Source organism: Rhopalosiphum padi, chromosome 3, assembly GCF_020882245.1.
Source record: "Rhopalosiphum padi isolate XX-2018 chromosome 3, ASM2088224v1, whole genome shotgun sequence".
In the NCBI taxonomy this organism is placed as follows: Eukaryota; Metazoa; Arthropoda; class Insecta; order Hemiptera; family Aphididae; genus Rhopalosiphum; species Rhopalosiphum padi.
In genome coordinates, this window is record NC_083599.1 from 25,574,520 (window position 1) to 25,591,713 (window position 17,194).

At 26.9% G+C, this 17,194-nt stretch overlaps 1 protein-coding gene across 1 annotated transcript in view; it reads left to right on the forward strand.

The window, feature by feature from the left end:
* Positions 1 to 17,194, forward strand: part of LOC132924145 (uncharacterized) — a 74,607-nt gene that overhangs the window by 22,209 nt on the left and 35,204 nt on the right. Inside the window, exon 2 of the mRNA XM_060988270.1 lies at positions 11,542 to 11,911. Within this exon, the coding sequence (XP_060844253.1) occupies positions 11,632 to 11,911 (280 nt within the window). The 5' untranslated portion in view covers positions 11,542 to 11,631. The remainder of the gene's footprint in view (positions 1 to 11,541; positions 11,912 to 17,194) is intronic.

A 17,194-nucleotide genomic window follows, 5' to 3' on the forward strand; every position in this document is an offset into this window, starting at 1 on the left:
TTATATGTTACCTATACTCGTTTACATATTTCAAATTCTGATATAAGATAAATTAAGGGTTTTTTTTTAAATCATTGAAAATTTTCATTTACAAGTACTACAATTCTATAGTAAATATATATTATATTATCCAATATTACATCCGTTTTATAGTTTTGTTCGAAATATTAAAAATTAAAACATCTTCTTGACAACATTTACTGTAAATAATTGGTTATCATTAGAAAAAACATTGTATCATCGCTATCTCCCACTGCACATTCCTACATAAATAACGGTTTAAAAAATCTAAGTAACTATTTTAAAATATTGTTAACTTAAAAATTCTAAAAATCTGAATCCGAATAAATTCTGTACTAAAAGGAATCGCGGGGATGAGCGTCCTTGTCAGATTACCCTGTAAACATATACGTTGTTATAATTGTATACAAAAAAACCTATTGATATAGGCTGCACGTATTCCCACTCGCGGATAAGATTTACGTGTACTTATTTAATAATAATGTATTAAACGATATCACTATAATATTGCAGCTATCCCGAACCAAGGTGATCGAATCGAGACGAGTATTATACCCGAAACCAATTTTCTGTATCCGGTATAAATTTTTTTTTTTATTATTTTAATTATCATTATTTGTTTATGCGTCGAATATATTTTAATCCCCCCCTCCGCGATCAATCGATGATTAAAACGACTCTGCCGCATTGAGTACGTGAACGGCGATGGCCGTGGCATTTTAAGTTGTGCAAATTATATAGGCAGGTAGGTAAACTAATAATTTAACACGATTAAAAAAAAAAAAAAAATCAAAAAACCAAGGTAACATAGCTTTGGATTAGTTATAAGTAGTACAATTTTGAACAAATCCTTTCAATACATATTTTTGCGTTGCTGTTGGTTATTATTTATTAGGCAGATAACCTATAGCGTACAACACGATGGTAATGGGAACTGTGTGTATAAGATATTGGCATTAAAACATCTAAAAAAAAATGTAATTGGCGCCACTTTTTAATGTTGTAATTTGCACTACGTAAAACTAAATAAAAGGGTATTGCGCATTTGCGCCATCTTGTACCAACAACAATTGTAATTTTCGTCATAAAGTCTTATAGACATATTATTGTAATTTGCGCCACTTAAAATATTTAATAATATTTTTTTTTTACTTATTAAAATATATTTCAACCATTCGTGAATATAATTCATTGTCCGTATTTGTTAATTTATGTGCCTAAAACAATTAAATATTATAAAATTAATTTTTAAAATTAAATAAAATTAAAATAAAACTTAGGTGCTCACATTTTCTTATAAATACTTACTACTTACTAGGAACTTAATACCGAAACTAAGCTTTTTTTGTCAATTTTTTTTTTACTCTTCACATATTTGTTGAAAATACTCCAACTGATTTATAAATATATGTTATATATATTTCGATAGTAAATTGATAATTGTTATAAAGAAAATAATATGTAACATAAACTAATCAAATAGATCAGACGAGTTATATTGACAAGTAATTATAGTAACGTCTCTTACGTATTTATTATCAGTAGAAAATATATTGTTATTAACAATAAAACAATTATACAGTAATATAAGATACGTGTAAGTATTAGTGCAGTATGCTACAATGCTACATACATGATGTAACTTATAAGCTCAGTAGATTTAGTAATTTTCAATAATTAAAATTGAAAGTGTCGCGTGAATTATCAAAATAAACGTCTATAGATTTAGTACAAAATGACATTTTTAAAATTTAATACAGATTACAAGCACTAAAATTGACGCAAAATACTATCTTTCATAAGATAACATTATTTTTTGATAGGTGATGTCGTAAACAATTACGCAGTTTATTTTATATATTGTATATTTTCATAACGTAGTCAATCGAGCATATTTATACACTTTTCTTCTTCAATTTAAAGAGTGTCCTTGTGGAAATACTTTCCAACTTCTGTTTTAAACCCCTTTTTTTCCACTGCAAATTAATTAATGGTTAATTTTTCTGAGAATTTTAACTCAGCAATATTAAAAATCGAATGAGTAGTTTTTTATTATTTAACTTTGTATCTTCACACAAGACACTCCAAAGAAATCCGAAAATCAAAATTTGAATACACTTATTTTTTTTACATGTAATATAGTTCTTGGAAAAGTTAATAACATTTTTAAACGGGTTTGATGCAAATGTTTTGTCATCTTTTTTTAAATTCTGAGTAAAGCGTGAAAAGTATTAACGTTAAAAATCATGTATTCATTATTAAGTGTGTGTTGTATCGCGGGGGGATATACAATGGTACAACAAATCGTTATGGATTATCTACTTATAGGCTATAAATTTAAACCATGTCTTAAAATAGAAAGGAACTAAATATAGAAGCGTACACGCTTTCGCCTGTATTTTGTCAGTTTTGGATACATGATTCACATTTTTGTTCTATCTACACGTAGCATAAGTGATGGCTTATAATTTTTTTTTCGTTCGACCTTAACGCATAAATTATGTTTCTACAATTTTAACATTTTTATAAACGAAATTTTTAGGTAGTAAGAAAAACGAAATATTTTATTTGTATTTTTAAAATTGTGAATACAATAAAACGTAGGTAACAATTATTGTTTTCAAATAGTCTACTGTTTTCATTTTTTCAAGTGTTATACGATTTGTCTAAGATTTTTTTATTTTTTTTTAATAAAATAATAAATGTAAATTAAAAATATAATTCATATTTTAGTGCACAAACTTGCAAGTCCTAAAAATAATCATTCTAAATAATAATAAACGTATGACCTACTTAATTATTATACTTTCCAATCGTTGCGAATGCAAAAAAATTAAACTATATACCTACACCGATGCAGGGACTTACGCGACTCAGTGAGATTGGGAAGGTGGCGTTACATTTCTTTTCATAACCTACGATGTAAAATAATAAACAGGCTGATTCACCAAGCATACCCATATTCATTTTATAGCTTTATATTAATGAAATTATTCTTATTTTTTTAATGTAAATTATTCATTGGATAATTTTATTGATACCTATTTAAAAATTCAATCGATACAATTTTTTCATATGCCAAGGATGATGCTTGGATAAGTCCTTAAAAAAATGCTTTTACAAAAATTTAAATAAATTTAATATTAAATACTTAATATTTTTACGAATTGTAAATGTTGATATATATATTCCAAATCCGTTATTATGAAGCTATATTATTCTTGGTATATAATGTCAAATAACTCAAAAATTACTCGTTAGAATTTTTATTTTGGTAGGTTAAATTTTTCAGAAAAATTGTCCACTAAATAATTTACAATAAAAATTAGGGGTTTTTATTTGAAAAACAGAATTTGGATTTCCATGGAACACTCATTAAATAACATAAAAAAATTTAAATATTTATAAATTTAAAATAATATGGTTTTTAAGTAAATTTACCAAAAATTACATTTTTAAATAAAAAAAAGTTGTATAAACGCTTGATAAATCACCCTATAATATATAGGTACTAGCATTTATAATTATATTGTAAAATCGTCTTCGAGAAAATGCTTTCCAGTTGTGCCACTGAAATGGAAACTTAATAACGTAGTATCCTACATCACTAACACCAGAATTATTGTGGTGTTATACGGTTTTACGGATTTAGAGTTATAGCGACTATATATACGACTTTATTTCAGTTTTTTTTCTACGCACATATTTTAGTGATATCGCAAAGATATTTCTATTTAGGTGCACACGCCAAACACAAATTCACATATATTATATTCAAAGTTTAAAACGTAATCGTATTAAATGGCATAAAACAATAGGCGTATAGTCCTTAATGTATATTATACATTTTAAATTACAATCGCTCTTGTAGATTTTATATTATTCAATAGAGTGAAAAAAATTGGTGTGTCGAAAAAATACCGGCCACTTCGTATATATAAAATAAAAAAACTTAGGGGTCGATCTACGCAGTACTTCTTATATTATGCTATATTGTAGAATGTTGAGTGTACTTCGTCATTGTATAGGTGACTGTAATGGATGTGTTAAATTTGAGTTCAATGATAAATCATTGCATATAGGTACGAAAAACGATTTTGAACGTAGACAGTCTGTCACTCTTTATTTATAAAAATATTTTATAATAATATATAGAATGTCCATTAAACATAAGGCATCATATATTACTTATTTCAGAAAACATTAGAGTACTTTAAAAATATTCCTTTTACATAATTTTAATATGTTACAAATAACGGTTATGGTTAAAAATTATATGTGTTACACTCATTTTTATAATAATAATTATTTGAGTGTTTTACTCTTTTGAATGAAAATAACCATTTTAAATTTCATATTCCGAAATAAAATAATATTCAGAGTATTTTTATCTATAAAATTCAAATTTCAAACAAGTAATTTATTAGTTATAACTTAAAAGCATATTTAAAATTTTGATGGACAGAATAGTGAACTAACATTTTTTGAAGTTCTTATCAACACTTAAATACTTATTTAACCATACTTATCCAAAATTCAACTTTTATGTATCGAAATACTTAAAAATATATTCTGCTTTAGAATAAGAAATCAAAAATGAATCTACATATTTTGAAAATTTTATTTTAGTAAAATTCATAATATACATAAAAGTTTTAATTCCCCACGAATAATGTTTTTAAATTTTAACAAAATATTGACATTGTTATTCATCGTTTAAATAGGAAATTTTGTCCAGATTTGAACTTCAAATATCTTTAAAATTTAATTGTATTTGTATATTTTTTTTTATTTTTTAGCTTCAATACTTGTGAGAAAAATTATATTACATTTTTAAACTTTAACTAAACAAATTGAAGATTTTACTTACAGTTTGGAAATTTTCGTAATGTAGATGAATTTTATAAAGATGTATTTTAACATATTTTATTAAAATTCTTACATTAAACGTTTATAAATAAGTATTGAGACTATACAGTTTTGATATATTTTAGTAAATAAACAACTTATAGGGGACCTTGCATTAAATTTTCAAGCATTTCTACTTGGCAATAATTTTTTTATCAGCATTTATAGAAAAAAACATCAAAAATTAAAAATATCTACATATTATAAATAGCTTTAAATTATTTAAAAATGTATTATGTTTATAAAATGATAATACAAACATTCAATGAAAATATAAAGTATCTACGGTTACTTATTTTCGAATTACAACAGTAAAACAAAATTAATTTTGTCAAGTGCTAGTTAAACTTAAAAATTCTTGTTTTTCGAGCTATTTTAAAAAGTACTAAGAATTTTTTATTTTTGACACCTAAAAGTACTAACTTGATCAAATTTTGTAACCATAACCCACAATCAAAATTGAAAATTGAAGTATTTTTACAGTATTAAAAGAATATAATAGATACAAAAAATTAAAAACACATCATTGTAAATCTACAATGATCATCTATACATTCATTATCCACTCAAAATCTGAAATGTGAAAAAGTAGAACATTAAATGTCTATATAAATGGCGTAAAATAATTCAAACCATTTTGATAATTACAATTATGTCTATAAAATATTAATAAAAATGTTAGGTTTCTACAGTTATAAGTTTTTAACGATAAAAGAACCAATTTATTTTGTCAAAAACAGAAGTTTTGTAAATATTTCCATTTATCAATAATTTATTTTTCTAATATTTTAAATGAATTTTTTTTTCCTCCAAAATTACAAACTACATTTAATGTTTTGCCACAGCCATTATCTGTAACACATCTTTCTAAAAAATGTTTGGGGTTTTCTTTTAATCACCTGTCAAGTTCACCTAACAGAATCATTTTTCAAATAATAAATAAAAACAAATAACCTTTAGTTTATAGTTTATACCTTCGGTTTAGATGGGGTTATTGTCAGAAAACTTAAAATTTGTCAGAAATGTATTTTTATACTTTAGATTCTGAGTGGAGTGATACCATTATGTGTGATATTTCAAATTGTTTGTTTTATATCTGAAGAAATTTTCAACAATAGAAAAATGCTTCAATAATAATAATAATTTATGGAGATATTTTTTTTTTTTTTTAGTTATATCAAAACTGTTTATCCAGTTTTTTCTCGTATAAATATTTGATACTTCGTGAATCAATAGAAGAAAAATACTTTTAAAAATAATCGAGAAAAACAAAAAATTAAATTAAAATAAATTACCAATTTTTAATACAACTAATTTGTCTCTTTTTATGTTTTAATTCAAAAACAAATATCCGTAAAGAATTGGAATTTTCACTAAATATTTAGCGCTGTATAGCATTTTCTAGACGTATAAAAATAATTTGGATATTTTTTTAGCTATTTATTATCATTTAAATGTTCGAATTTTTGTTTTTATTCGACTATATGTATTATAAAATTTTTTGTCTGCGAGTTAAAAAGCTTAACTGTTTAATACAATGTTTTTCGTTTAAGTTTTTTTAATGGAAATTGAAAAGTATCAAAAATGCATAATACCTACTCCGATTTTTTTTTTAATTTCGTAAAAATCGCTAGAAAAATTTCAAACTATCTTACAATTTAAAATTGATAAGCTTTTTAATTTCATACCTAAACTTTGGTTTATACCTACATTTAAAATGTATTACGTTAATCGTTAATGTGAACTTTTTAAGAGCGACTGAATTTCAAATTTTGACGAGATTCTACAAAATTCCAAATTATTTTTTAGACAAGTAGAATTACAGTTATCTATTGGCGATTTCGCGTTATGTGCGACGAGATAACCGTCCGCGGTCGGCGAGAGTAGTCAGCCCCTCCGACTGATGACTGACGAGATACACTCGACCTGCTATACAGCATAGCGACTTCTCCGGTTTTTTTTTTTAATTACATCATTGGAATGACGTGTAAGCGAAATGCACAAATAGCCGGCGAGACGATAACACCCGAACATCAAAATATACAATACGTATTATTCGCTATTGTTAAAGTCTAAACTACGTTTAATTTGTTTGTTGATAATAATAATTAATATTGTAATGGCGTAATACGCACGGTGACCTAAACAATTACAATTTAACTACCCATAGCAATTGATATACTACGTTTTTGAATAGTGTGTATCAGTGAGCCCGCAGAGGGTGAGTGTTAATGATAAAATAAAACAAGTGTTATCGGATCACTGCGCGTATAGTACTATAATTGAATTTTCCGGTGAAGCTTTATACAGGGCGATTCGCCAAGCATATTTCGACCCTTGTTTTCGTTTAATATAATACATTTATTCAAATCCTGCTTTTCGAAATTTTAAAGTACACTTACAGACCATATTTTAAATTATTAAAATTTTTGAACCATTTATAAACAATTATTTTTTTCAAATCGGAATCACCCTGATATTCATTAGTCGGGTATGAATTATTTAAAAATATCTTGAATTATTTTAATCGAAATTTGATCGAGTAGTTTTTGAGCTGTTAATTCTGTTTAGTAGGTGAGTAGGTTTATAATCCAATATTAAGATATGTGGACAATGATGGTTTGAATATATTAATCTATCGACATTTTCTATTTTTTTTTTAACGATTGTCCGAGTATATTGATAAATACTAGACCCAATATCACATCTGTTTTAAATTTTTGTAACACAATTTTTAATGGCTATTGTCTTCAGTTTAATAAATAATAATATACTATACATTTTAATAACTCAAAAACTACGGGTTGAGTTTTGAATTATGATTTAAATATAGATACATATTAATATTTCCAAAAAAATAATACATCAGCATACAGTGAAAAATATGAGTCCTCAATTGGAAAAAAAAAACATACTCACAGTTAGGACGCTTCTCCTTATAATGCTATATAACAAAGTGTTAAAAAATATTTCTCTAAGTAAATATATATATACCCTCAGGCCTCAAGTTTCAAAAATCATAATTTGATTAAATTGATATTACGTATTAAAGAGAAAATTGGGCGAGAACGTGATTCGCCGACTCACATCCTGTACCTACAATTATGCAGTATATTATTATACTATTTATACTATACATCTGCTTCGGACCAGCATGCGTCCTGGCCGACCTGGACGAAATAATATCGAAATATTTAAATATATAACGCGGTGCGTACAGTATTTGGCATTATAGTATACGCCTCCTGTCTGTATTATAATATATTGTTCGGGCGGCGATGCGTTATGGACTTACGCGGTATAATATGTACGAGTACATTATTACGTACAATATTATAATAATATAGCTGTGTGTATAATGAAACGGTTGTGAGTTGTGACACGATCACACGCACTGCTGCAATATTAATTATTGTTGTCGTCGTCGTCGTCGTCGTCGTCGTAGCGATGCTGTAGGCAGTTTATATTGTTGTCGAAGTAATGATAAATTATGTGGAATAAAAATATTGTGAGATTAAAACATACCGATTCGTAATTACCGTTGAACCGTCGAGATACGATAATATTTATTTATTAAATCTATTCGAATTACATCGAGTTTGAAATTTAATCTCGAGCGATCGTTGGCGTTCCGGAAACTTGAGTGGATTTTCCTAATTCGAAAACATTTACTCGCCAACCTACTTTAAATAAAATAAACAAAATCATAATTTATAAAATCAAACGTTTGCGTTTTCTACAGTATAATGTTGTTTGATTTTCGATATTCTTCTCGATCCGTTACATTTAGGTAGATATGTGAACTGCGCATTATATAACGTACATAAAAAACAAAATTTAATATATGAAAAACACTATGTGAGATTGCGCGTAAACAACACCGTCATATACATAATATATTGGACGCCAGCAAAATAATGGTATTTTTTTTTTTTTACTGAATTTAGTTCTTTGTAGGGTTCTATACACCTTTTGATAAGTCGAAGTGATCGATTTTCACGACAGACGACGATAAATCTAATTACCGACTGTACCTACACCTACCTACTGTTATATAAAAATACGATGTTTTTTATTCAAATATTTTCCCATAGTATTTTTGGAGCTTACGTAATATAATACTATTAAACAGCAGTTGGTAAATGATAATATTTTACTTTAATAACAAATAATTGGGTTTCCATTTTTACAATAATATAAGAAAAAAATATACGAATATAAAAATAAATATTGATTTCTACATTGTGTCTTATAATAAATACTTTTTCGAAATACGTATAATAATATATCATATATCTACTGTAACAACAATCGTTAGTTGTAATATTTCTTATTATACTTTATTATTTGAACATATTTAACTTGTTTACAAGTTTTTAATTGAAGTTAGTCCAGTAGATAGTTGTAATAATGTTTCATATTATTCAAAACATGAGCTATTTTATAATAAAATGTAATTATAGGTTAAAAATATATTACTTTACGTAAAAAAAAATGCCACACCCGCATGCGAAGTCTCCACTTTACAAACATATTAATATGTACCTATAACATAGATAATTTGCGTTCAGCAGGATATATTTTGTAATATCATTATTATTAGTTTTATTATTACATTTAATTGACTTGTTAACAAATTTATAAAGGTAATAAGAACACTATCTGTAACAAACAAACGTTTGTTGTTTAGAGTACTTCAATATTCAAGTGATTTATGAGTATTTAGGTATAAAAAACATAACAATATAAAAATACTAATAACTCAGTCCAAAATTTATATACCAACGTTAAATTATTAAACACCGTTATTTGTTTCTATTGCATAATCTTCGGATGCATTCGAACTAAGTTCCAATAAAAATTGTTGAGCTAATTGAGTGCCGCAAATTGTTTTGGGTACATACTAATATTGAGTCCATGTTTTAATACTAACTGAATCCTGTCAATACGCCCGTAACAATTCTACAGGTATGGTTGAAAATGTTTTAGACTCTGAGTGAAATGATGAATGTATTGGTTTTAAAAAAAAAGGAAATTTTTGGTGACTATCGTCACTTTTTGAAACAGTAAAAATGCATAAGCTATATGGGTTATATGAACAATCACTAAACATTTAATAAATCAATAGTGAGCTAATGGTCACTTTAAACATGATTTAGTGGCCCTTAATTGGTCCACTACATTTTATTAAACCATAAAATGAATCGATTTTTTATGCAAGCCGATATTAGAGTTATTGCTTGGTCAAAAAGTTTGAAAATTGAATAAAAGGTGCCTAAGACGTTTATTCTAAAACAAAAAAATCTAAAAAAATATACAATAATTTATTTTTAAAGTCATTATTTGAAATTCAAATTAGATATTTAAACGAAAAATAATAGCTTTAAGGTTTTTGTTGTAATTCAAAATTATTATTCACGGGATTTCAAACTTTTACGTATATTATTATTATATTTTATATAAACAATAATATCACGTTCACAACATTTAGATTAACTGTAAGCTAGGCATTGCTTAGCTTTTGTCTACAATCCTTATCACGCATTATAAAGCGGTATTAACTCAAAAGTTAAGTAATAACAATAATACATTATACAAATATAATATACTATTGTAATAATTGAATATTAATAATAAAATAAATGCAATATGTTCGGTAAAAATTAAACTAGTCTACTATAAATTATAATACTAATATTATTAATAGTAAAACAATAGTTACTCTAAACTTTAGAGTCTAAAGCAATATCAATAAACATGAAGAATATATAGTTCAGAATAGTTTTTCATTTGCGATGATCCATCATTGAATTAAAATTAAACACTTTCGTGTACAATAAACCGTGTAAGTGGCCTACTCTATTACGACTATTACGAATCACACTCGACTCCTATTACTTAGTATACAAAAGAATGGTCACCTTTTTATGTTAATTTTGAAAAATTCAATAAATTTGTGTAATACAGTATAACACATGTTATTGTGTATAATTCAGTTATTTGAACTGGTTGATACATATTTATGTTTTACTTTTCTCAATTGCGGACTCAATTAGTATTCAACGAATGTTTGTTTGCACGTCAGCAAAGATAGTTTGATAAAATATCATTCTTACGCATCTAAATTCTTCACAAAGTTTGTAAAATAATAACATTATTACTATATAATATGAATACTTATCGAAACGTTTACTTTTATAATTAAACTCAACAGTTACTGCAGTTACCTATACAATAAAATATACAATAGACAATTTGTAAGAAAAAAGGTTGGAAGTGACGCGTCATCTTTATAAAACAATAAAAAAAAGAGACATGACACTTCATTATTACACTGACTTACCAAAAGTCTCAAATTTCTAAGTTCTATCGCATAGGCATCATAGAATAGGTGTATAATATATAGAAAATACTCGCAAAATGTTTACAATCTATTCTATCGAGAACAACGGCCAAATCTGAAAACGGTTAATGTAAATAGCTAAAACTTCTGATTGAATAAGTCATCGGCGAAACAAAGACGATATAATTTTATTTCTAATATTATAAGAGTGTTAATTGAGGGACAATCGAGTTCTATTTTTTTAATTTTATCATACTGTCGTGTTCTAGGTCTGGTCCGCAGGCAACGTTCATCGCGCCGTCCCTCAGGATACCGCAGGATCGCCGTTTCTGCGCATCGTTTTACTCTAACATTATTACATGATGGACGCCTCTCTACTGGCATCAGCCACCACGACGGCCGCCGCGCACACGATCGCCGTGGCCACGTCGACGACCGTGGCCTCCACGATAGTCCGGAGCGGCCAGCGGAACGGCACGCACCGCGGGGCCGTCAACGTGCACGGCCGGCTCATGTACGACGAGATCGTCATCAACGACGTCTGGATCAACGCCATCCTGTCCACGCTGGCCCTGTCGTGCGCCGCGTGCGTGTGCCTGTGCTTTTTGTACTGCAAAATCCAACAGTGGAAACACGGAGGTAAGACCGAGTCCGAAACCGTATCCGACCGCCGTGTCGTTATACAATAATAACAATATTAACTCGTAACAACCTGTATTCGATTATTGTAGTGTACAATATTATTATGATTCGTTGGTTCGTGACTCCGATATAAGACAGAAATTCGTTAAACGAATACGAAATTATTATTATCATCTTTGCGTGTTACGATGAATTTTTTCTATGATATTTTATTCTTACACGAATTGTTTGAATTTATTTTAAATGTCCTCGTCGACAATATATAAAAATTAGAATTGGAATAGGTAATTGGAAATTTATCGGAAATATTGAAGTGAATTGTTTTTCTGGTAAATCACCTTACACTTGCCATATATCGTTTATCATTTACCTATACATTGTGATAAAGCAATTACTATGATTATACTATCGTCGAATAACGCATAATTCGATCGTAGAAAAAATAACTAATAATAACAAAGTCATTAAAACGCCTCGCTAAAAAACTGGTATATTGAAATACAATGTACGTTCTATCCTCTCATGGCAAAAAATGTAAATATAAAAAAAACCTAAAACACTAAAATAGAATGATTGGCCTCCACATCACTAGTCAAAAATGGTATATTTTACGGTGACGTTATGAAATCTAGGAGTGTATCTAGAGTTGCATCAACTCTATAAAAAAAATCGTGTAATAATAATACCTCACCTATAAACCAAAACTTTGAATTAAATTGTGTACCCCTCCCATTCATCAATTTCCCAAACACTGAAAAGGGGCACTACAGAGACACGCGGATAGATATTTGGAAAAACTTTGCGAAAAAAATCGTAAAATTGCCCGATTACGTCGTATTGAAATGTAAAAAAGAATGCCTAATGTTTTATGTGTATAATTATTATAATACTATATAGTTGAATAGTAGATCCATTACTATAATTCTGAATGTTTTTATGTAAGTGATTTGAACAAAAATGTAAATAACATATTTAACATATTTACTAATTCAAGTATTACTTACAATATAGTGGTCCTCTCAACTGTACCATCGTTATTAAGCGGTTATTGTGTAATATTATGAATGTTATGTGCATAAAACCAGTTTTCGGCATAGTCGATTTGATTATTATTTATTTTTTTTTTTAATTCAAAAATAAATAACTGTAGGGACTTGCAATTTTCACAAAATATTTATATTAACAATTACTAGATATGACATAACTTTCAAAATATGTTTGGCTTATATATATATGCTATTCATAGATATTTAAAAATTGTTGACTTTTTTAGTTTATTTTCGATCGATATTTGATAAAATTTTTGTATGTGAGTAAAAATGCTTGGACAATATAGTTCTTCGCAAGTTATACTTATCGCAGTTAAAAGTACTAGGTTTTATCGTTAATTTGTTTAAAGATCTAAATAAAATTGTCAAATTAAAATAAATTTGTACTACAATATGGATAGGTGAACTGCGTCGTAAGATAACTCACTAAGTGAACAGTTCGCAATTTAATTTATTTAAAAAAATTGTTTATCTATAAATATTTAATTATTTTTAAACCCTTACGTATCTCATCCTTTTCAAAAATCGAAGAATAACGTTAGAAATATGCGTAATAGGTGTCGATTTTGTAAATATAGTTGTTTTTTTTACGCGCATTAATATAAATAATGTATTTAAATCGATCACGTTTTGACCTAATGAGAGTGGTAAGTTTTAACTTAAAACCTGTTTCAATATTTAATAGCAACTATAATATTATATAGTAATTATATATATTATGTACGTTTGTCAAATTACCATTTTCTTGGACCACGGTTGTATTTTTTAAGTACCTACCAAGTTTTTATACTTATGCGTGTATTAAATATTTATGTGTATTATCTTAATAATATTTCTCTTGTGTTGTTAATTATGTTATTGATTCACAGATAATGACATACCAAAATTTGAGTTATTAAATTTAGTTTATTCCTAGGTACACGCAGTTTGTGGTGGGCTTACAAAATTGAATTATATGCATTAATAACAATTCTGATAGCGATTATTTGAATAATAATCACATTTTAAGAAAGACCCATATTATATATAATTGCCCGACAATCACGAACCGAGATTACGATTACATTTTTAGTCTAGTCAACAGAATTATTATGTATAGTATGGACATATTATATTGTTTTAATGGTAATACAAGAGTTCCCGATTAGTGAATAATATAATTATATAAATAATATATATTATATAATTCCATGGCACTACCATTAGGTCTTAATTAGACATTTCGGTTTTATTTTTTCAACATTTTAGTAAATTGATTATACACCACACTTATTTTAATTTTACTATCGACAATTTTTATAGGCAAGTACGTATAATAACGATCACGAATTTCGTAGTCAACTGATTAAATCTTGGCAATAAAAGTTTCTATGTCGATTACCTTGCAATTCCCACATACTTATATTATAATGTATAATAATTAGGGGATTAGAAGCATATTTTGCATATTTGTTTTGCGCGATCGTAAAAAAGGACAACCACAAATAACAAATTCGTGTCATATCACAATAATTCACAACAAAACCAAATATAATAATATTTTATATAGTTTAACATATTTCGAGACACATCTATTTAGCTTTATTTTTGCATTTTAAGGTATATCTTCTTTCTTTGGCTATGTTTTACACATTTTCTTTTAAACAACGTTTGTCAAAACAACAATCGATTCTCATAGCATTTGATTATTTGAAAACCTGAACGCACTGCCGATTGAGTGTTCGAGTGTATACACTCGTAACAACTCAGGTATTGTCCATGTTTTATTTAACGACGTCGCATTTAAGAAGCCATTTATTTATTATTTATTATTAATATACGAGTATATTCATTAATAACCGTTACAACAAAAATTGTAATACATATTTTAGGAATTTTAAATATATAAGTGTATGCATATTATTTTGTGCTTTTTAAGGCCGTATGTCACTGATATTATAATTTATAGAACTATATCATATAGTCACTGAGTTAATCACCACCTTATTGTATTTCTTATCATTATATTAATATTATTTTTGTTGTTTTGGTGCGCGGATTTTTACCCAGATAGTAATTGTTGATATAGGTAGGTATACATATAAAAAAGCAAATTTTAACACGAATAACGCAGTAATACGATGTGTCATGATGTAAATAATAAAAACATGACTATAATAATCGTTTATCGCGGTAATCAAAAAATATCTACCCGTGCGTGCGTCGTTATGTTATGTTGGCACATTATAAGTGTAATGGCGCCACCCAAATAATGTCCCGGATGTGTATTAGAGTCGTAGATAGAGTCATTTTCTTCCAAAAATCAGTTACCTATTCCACCACTGACGATTTTCCTCTATCGTCAAGTCATCAAAATAGAATATCCAAAGCCGAAAATATCACTTCATATAATAGTATATTATAGTTCACGAACAAACATATAAAATATGAAATAAACTAAAATTAAAAAACATTGTGATAAAATATTATTATAAAACATTGTATTTTTATAACAATTTATTAGCATTATAATAACTTCGTATTATTATGTAATACACAAATCAATACATTCATACATTTTTTTTAACTATAATATAATACTGAGTGTTTCAGTAAAACGGGAAAATATTAAATAACTGCTAAAGAAGTGAATAGAAATGTATTTGTTGAAAAACTACATTATATGTATTAAGATTACAGAGTTTAAAAATCTCATGTCTTGAAATTAATATCCGTAAGACGGTGTTCATTCGTACGTATGAGTTTTTGAAATCGAACACTAAAACTGTGAATTTTATTATCACTATATAGAAATCGCAGCGACTCGTCTTCAAAAATGAATTTTTAACTTGTAAATATTAAATGTTGTAGGACAAGTATTATAAACTCTGTTTTTGATATATTGCCTCAAAAAAAATTGCACACTGCAAGTCAGGTGATTATAAGGCCAATAAAAGATCAAACCGGTAAATAACACGATACATAATATACGAATGGAAAACTGTTTTGCGGCCATTGATTTCAGCTAGTACATAATATTTTTAACCTTTAGGCTATTAATGTCATATTATAATGTAGTCTTTGTTTTCAATAAACACAAATTTTTAAATACTTACATATTATTTTCAAAAGCGAAATTATATGTATCTTAAAATATATACATTGCCAAAAATCTATGTATTTTCACATATTATGTACTTTTAAATATTCATAACTATAGTTACATCACCGCAAGAAGTTGTATTTATTTTTCATAGATACATTTTCGGTCAATATATTAGGTACCTAAAATTACGTTTTTTAATTCTATATTAATTATTAATAAGTGATATTTATATTTTTAAAACATGTTTTGCTTATAACTTATGAAAAACAAAGTAAATTTGAAACCATTTATAGATTAAAATATTTAATACTTTAAGAAATTCAATTCAATATTTTAATATAATATATTTCTTTACTGTTTACATACATATTATAATACTGACATCATGTAAAACAATATGTTAATTTAAAAAATATTATACAAAATAAATATTAAATGAAATATGATATTTCTAGCAATTTACCCAAAGGCAGTGCTCTTCAAAATGTGAATAATATTGTTATTACAGGATGGGAGGGGCATGAAATATATTTTATGACCATAAAAATCATAATTATTTCGTTTATCGAAATTAAATGGTCACGACGTGATTCTTGGGTCAATAATTTAATAACAATATTGTCTTCATGGTTAAATTAATTTAAATACCAAAATGTTCACGAGCTTACATGATTTTCTTATCACATTAATGAGTTTTCAATAACAACTTCGGGTTCAAGAATTTAATAATTAATAACTAATAATATCTCTGAAATGCGACAATAATTATATAGGTCCTACAGCATCCTGTAGCATTCTTTCTTAACATCATATATACGAGTAAACTGATAAAAGACGAGTGCTAGTGTTGTGTCCTAAGTAATGAGATAAAATGAATTATTAACTTTCAGTAAAAGTGACATTTTATACCAAAAATTAGATATTGATAAGTGCATTTTTTAAAAGAGGGAGTCAAGTGAGTTGAAAAATTGTGATGACTCATAAACAAACATATTTAATATATGGCTGGTTTTAAATGTCGGTACAAATAATATGATTAAAAATGTTATTCCTTTTTCTTTAGTTTTTTTACAGATAATATATTTCCTATTACGAAATAAGATATATGTTTGAAAGCATAATTTTTGGGTAAACGTATGTGCATAA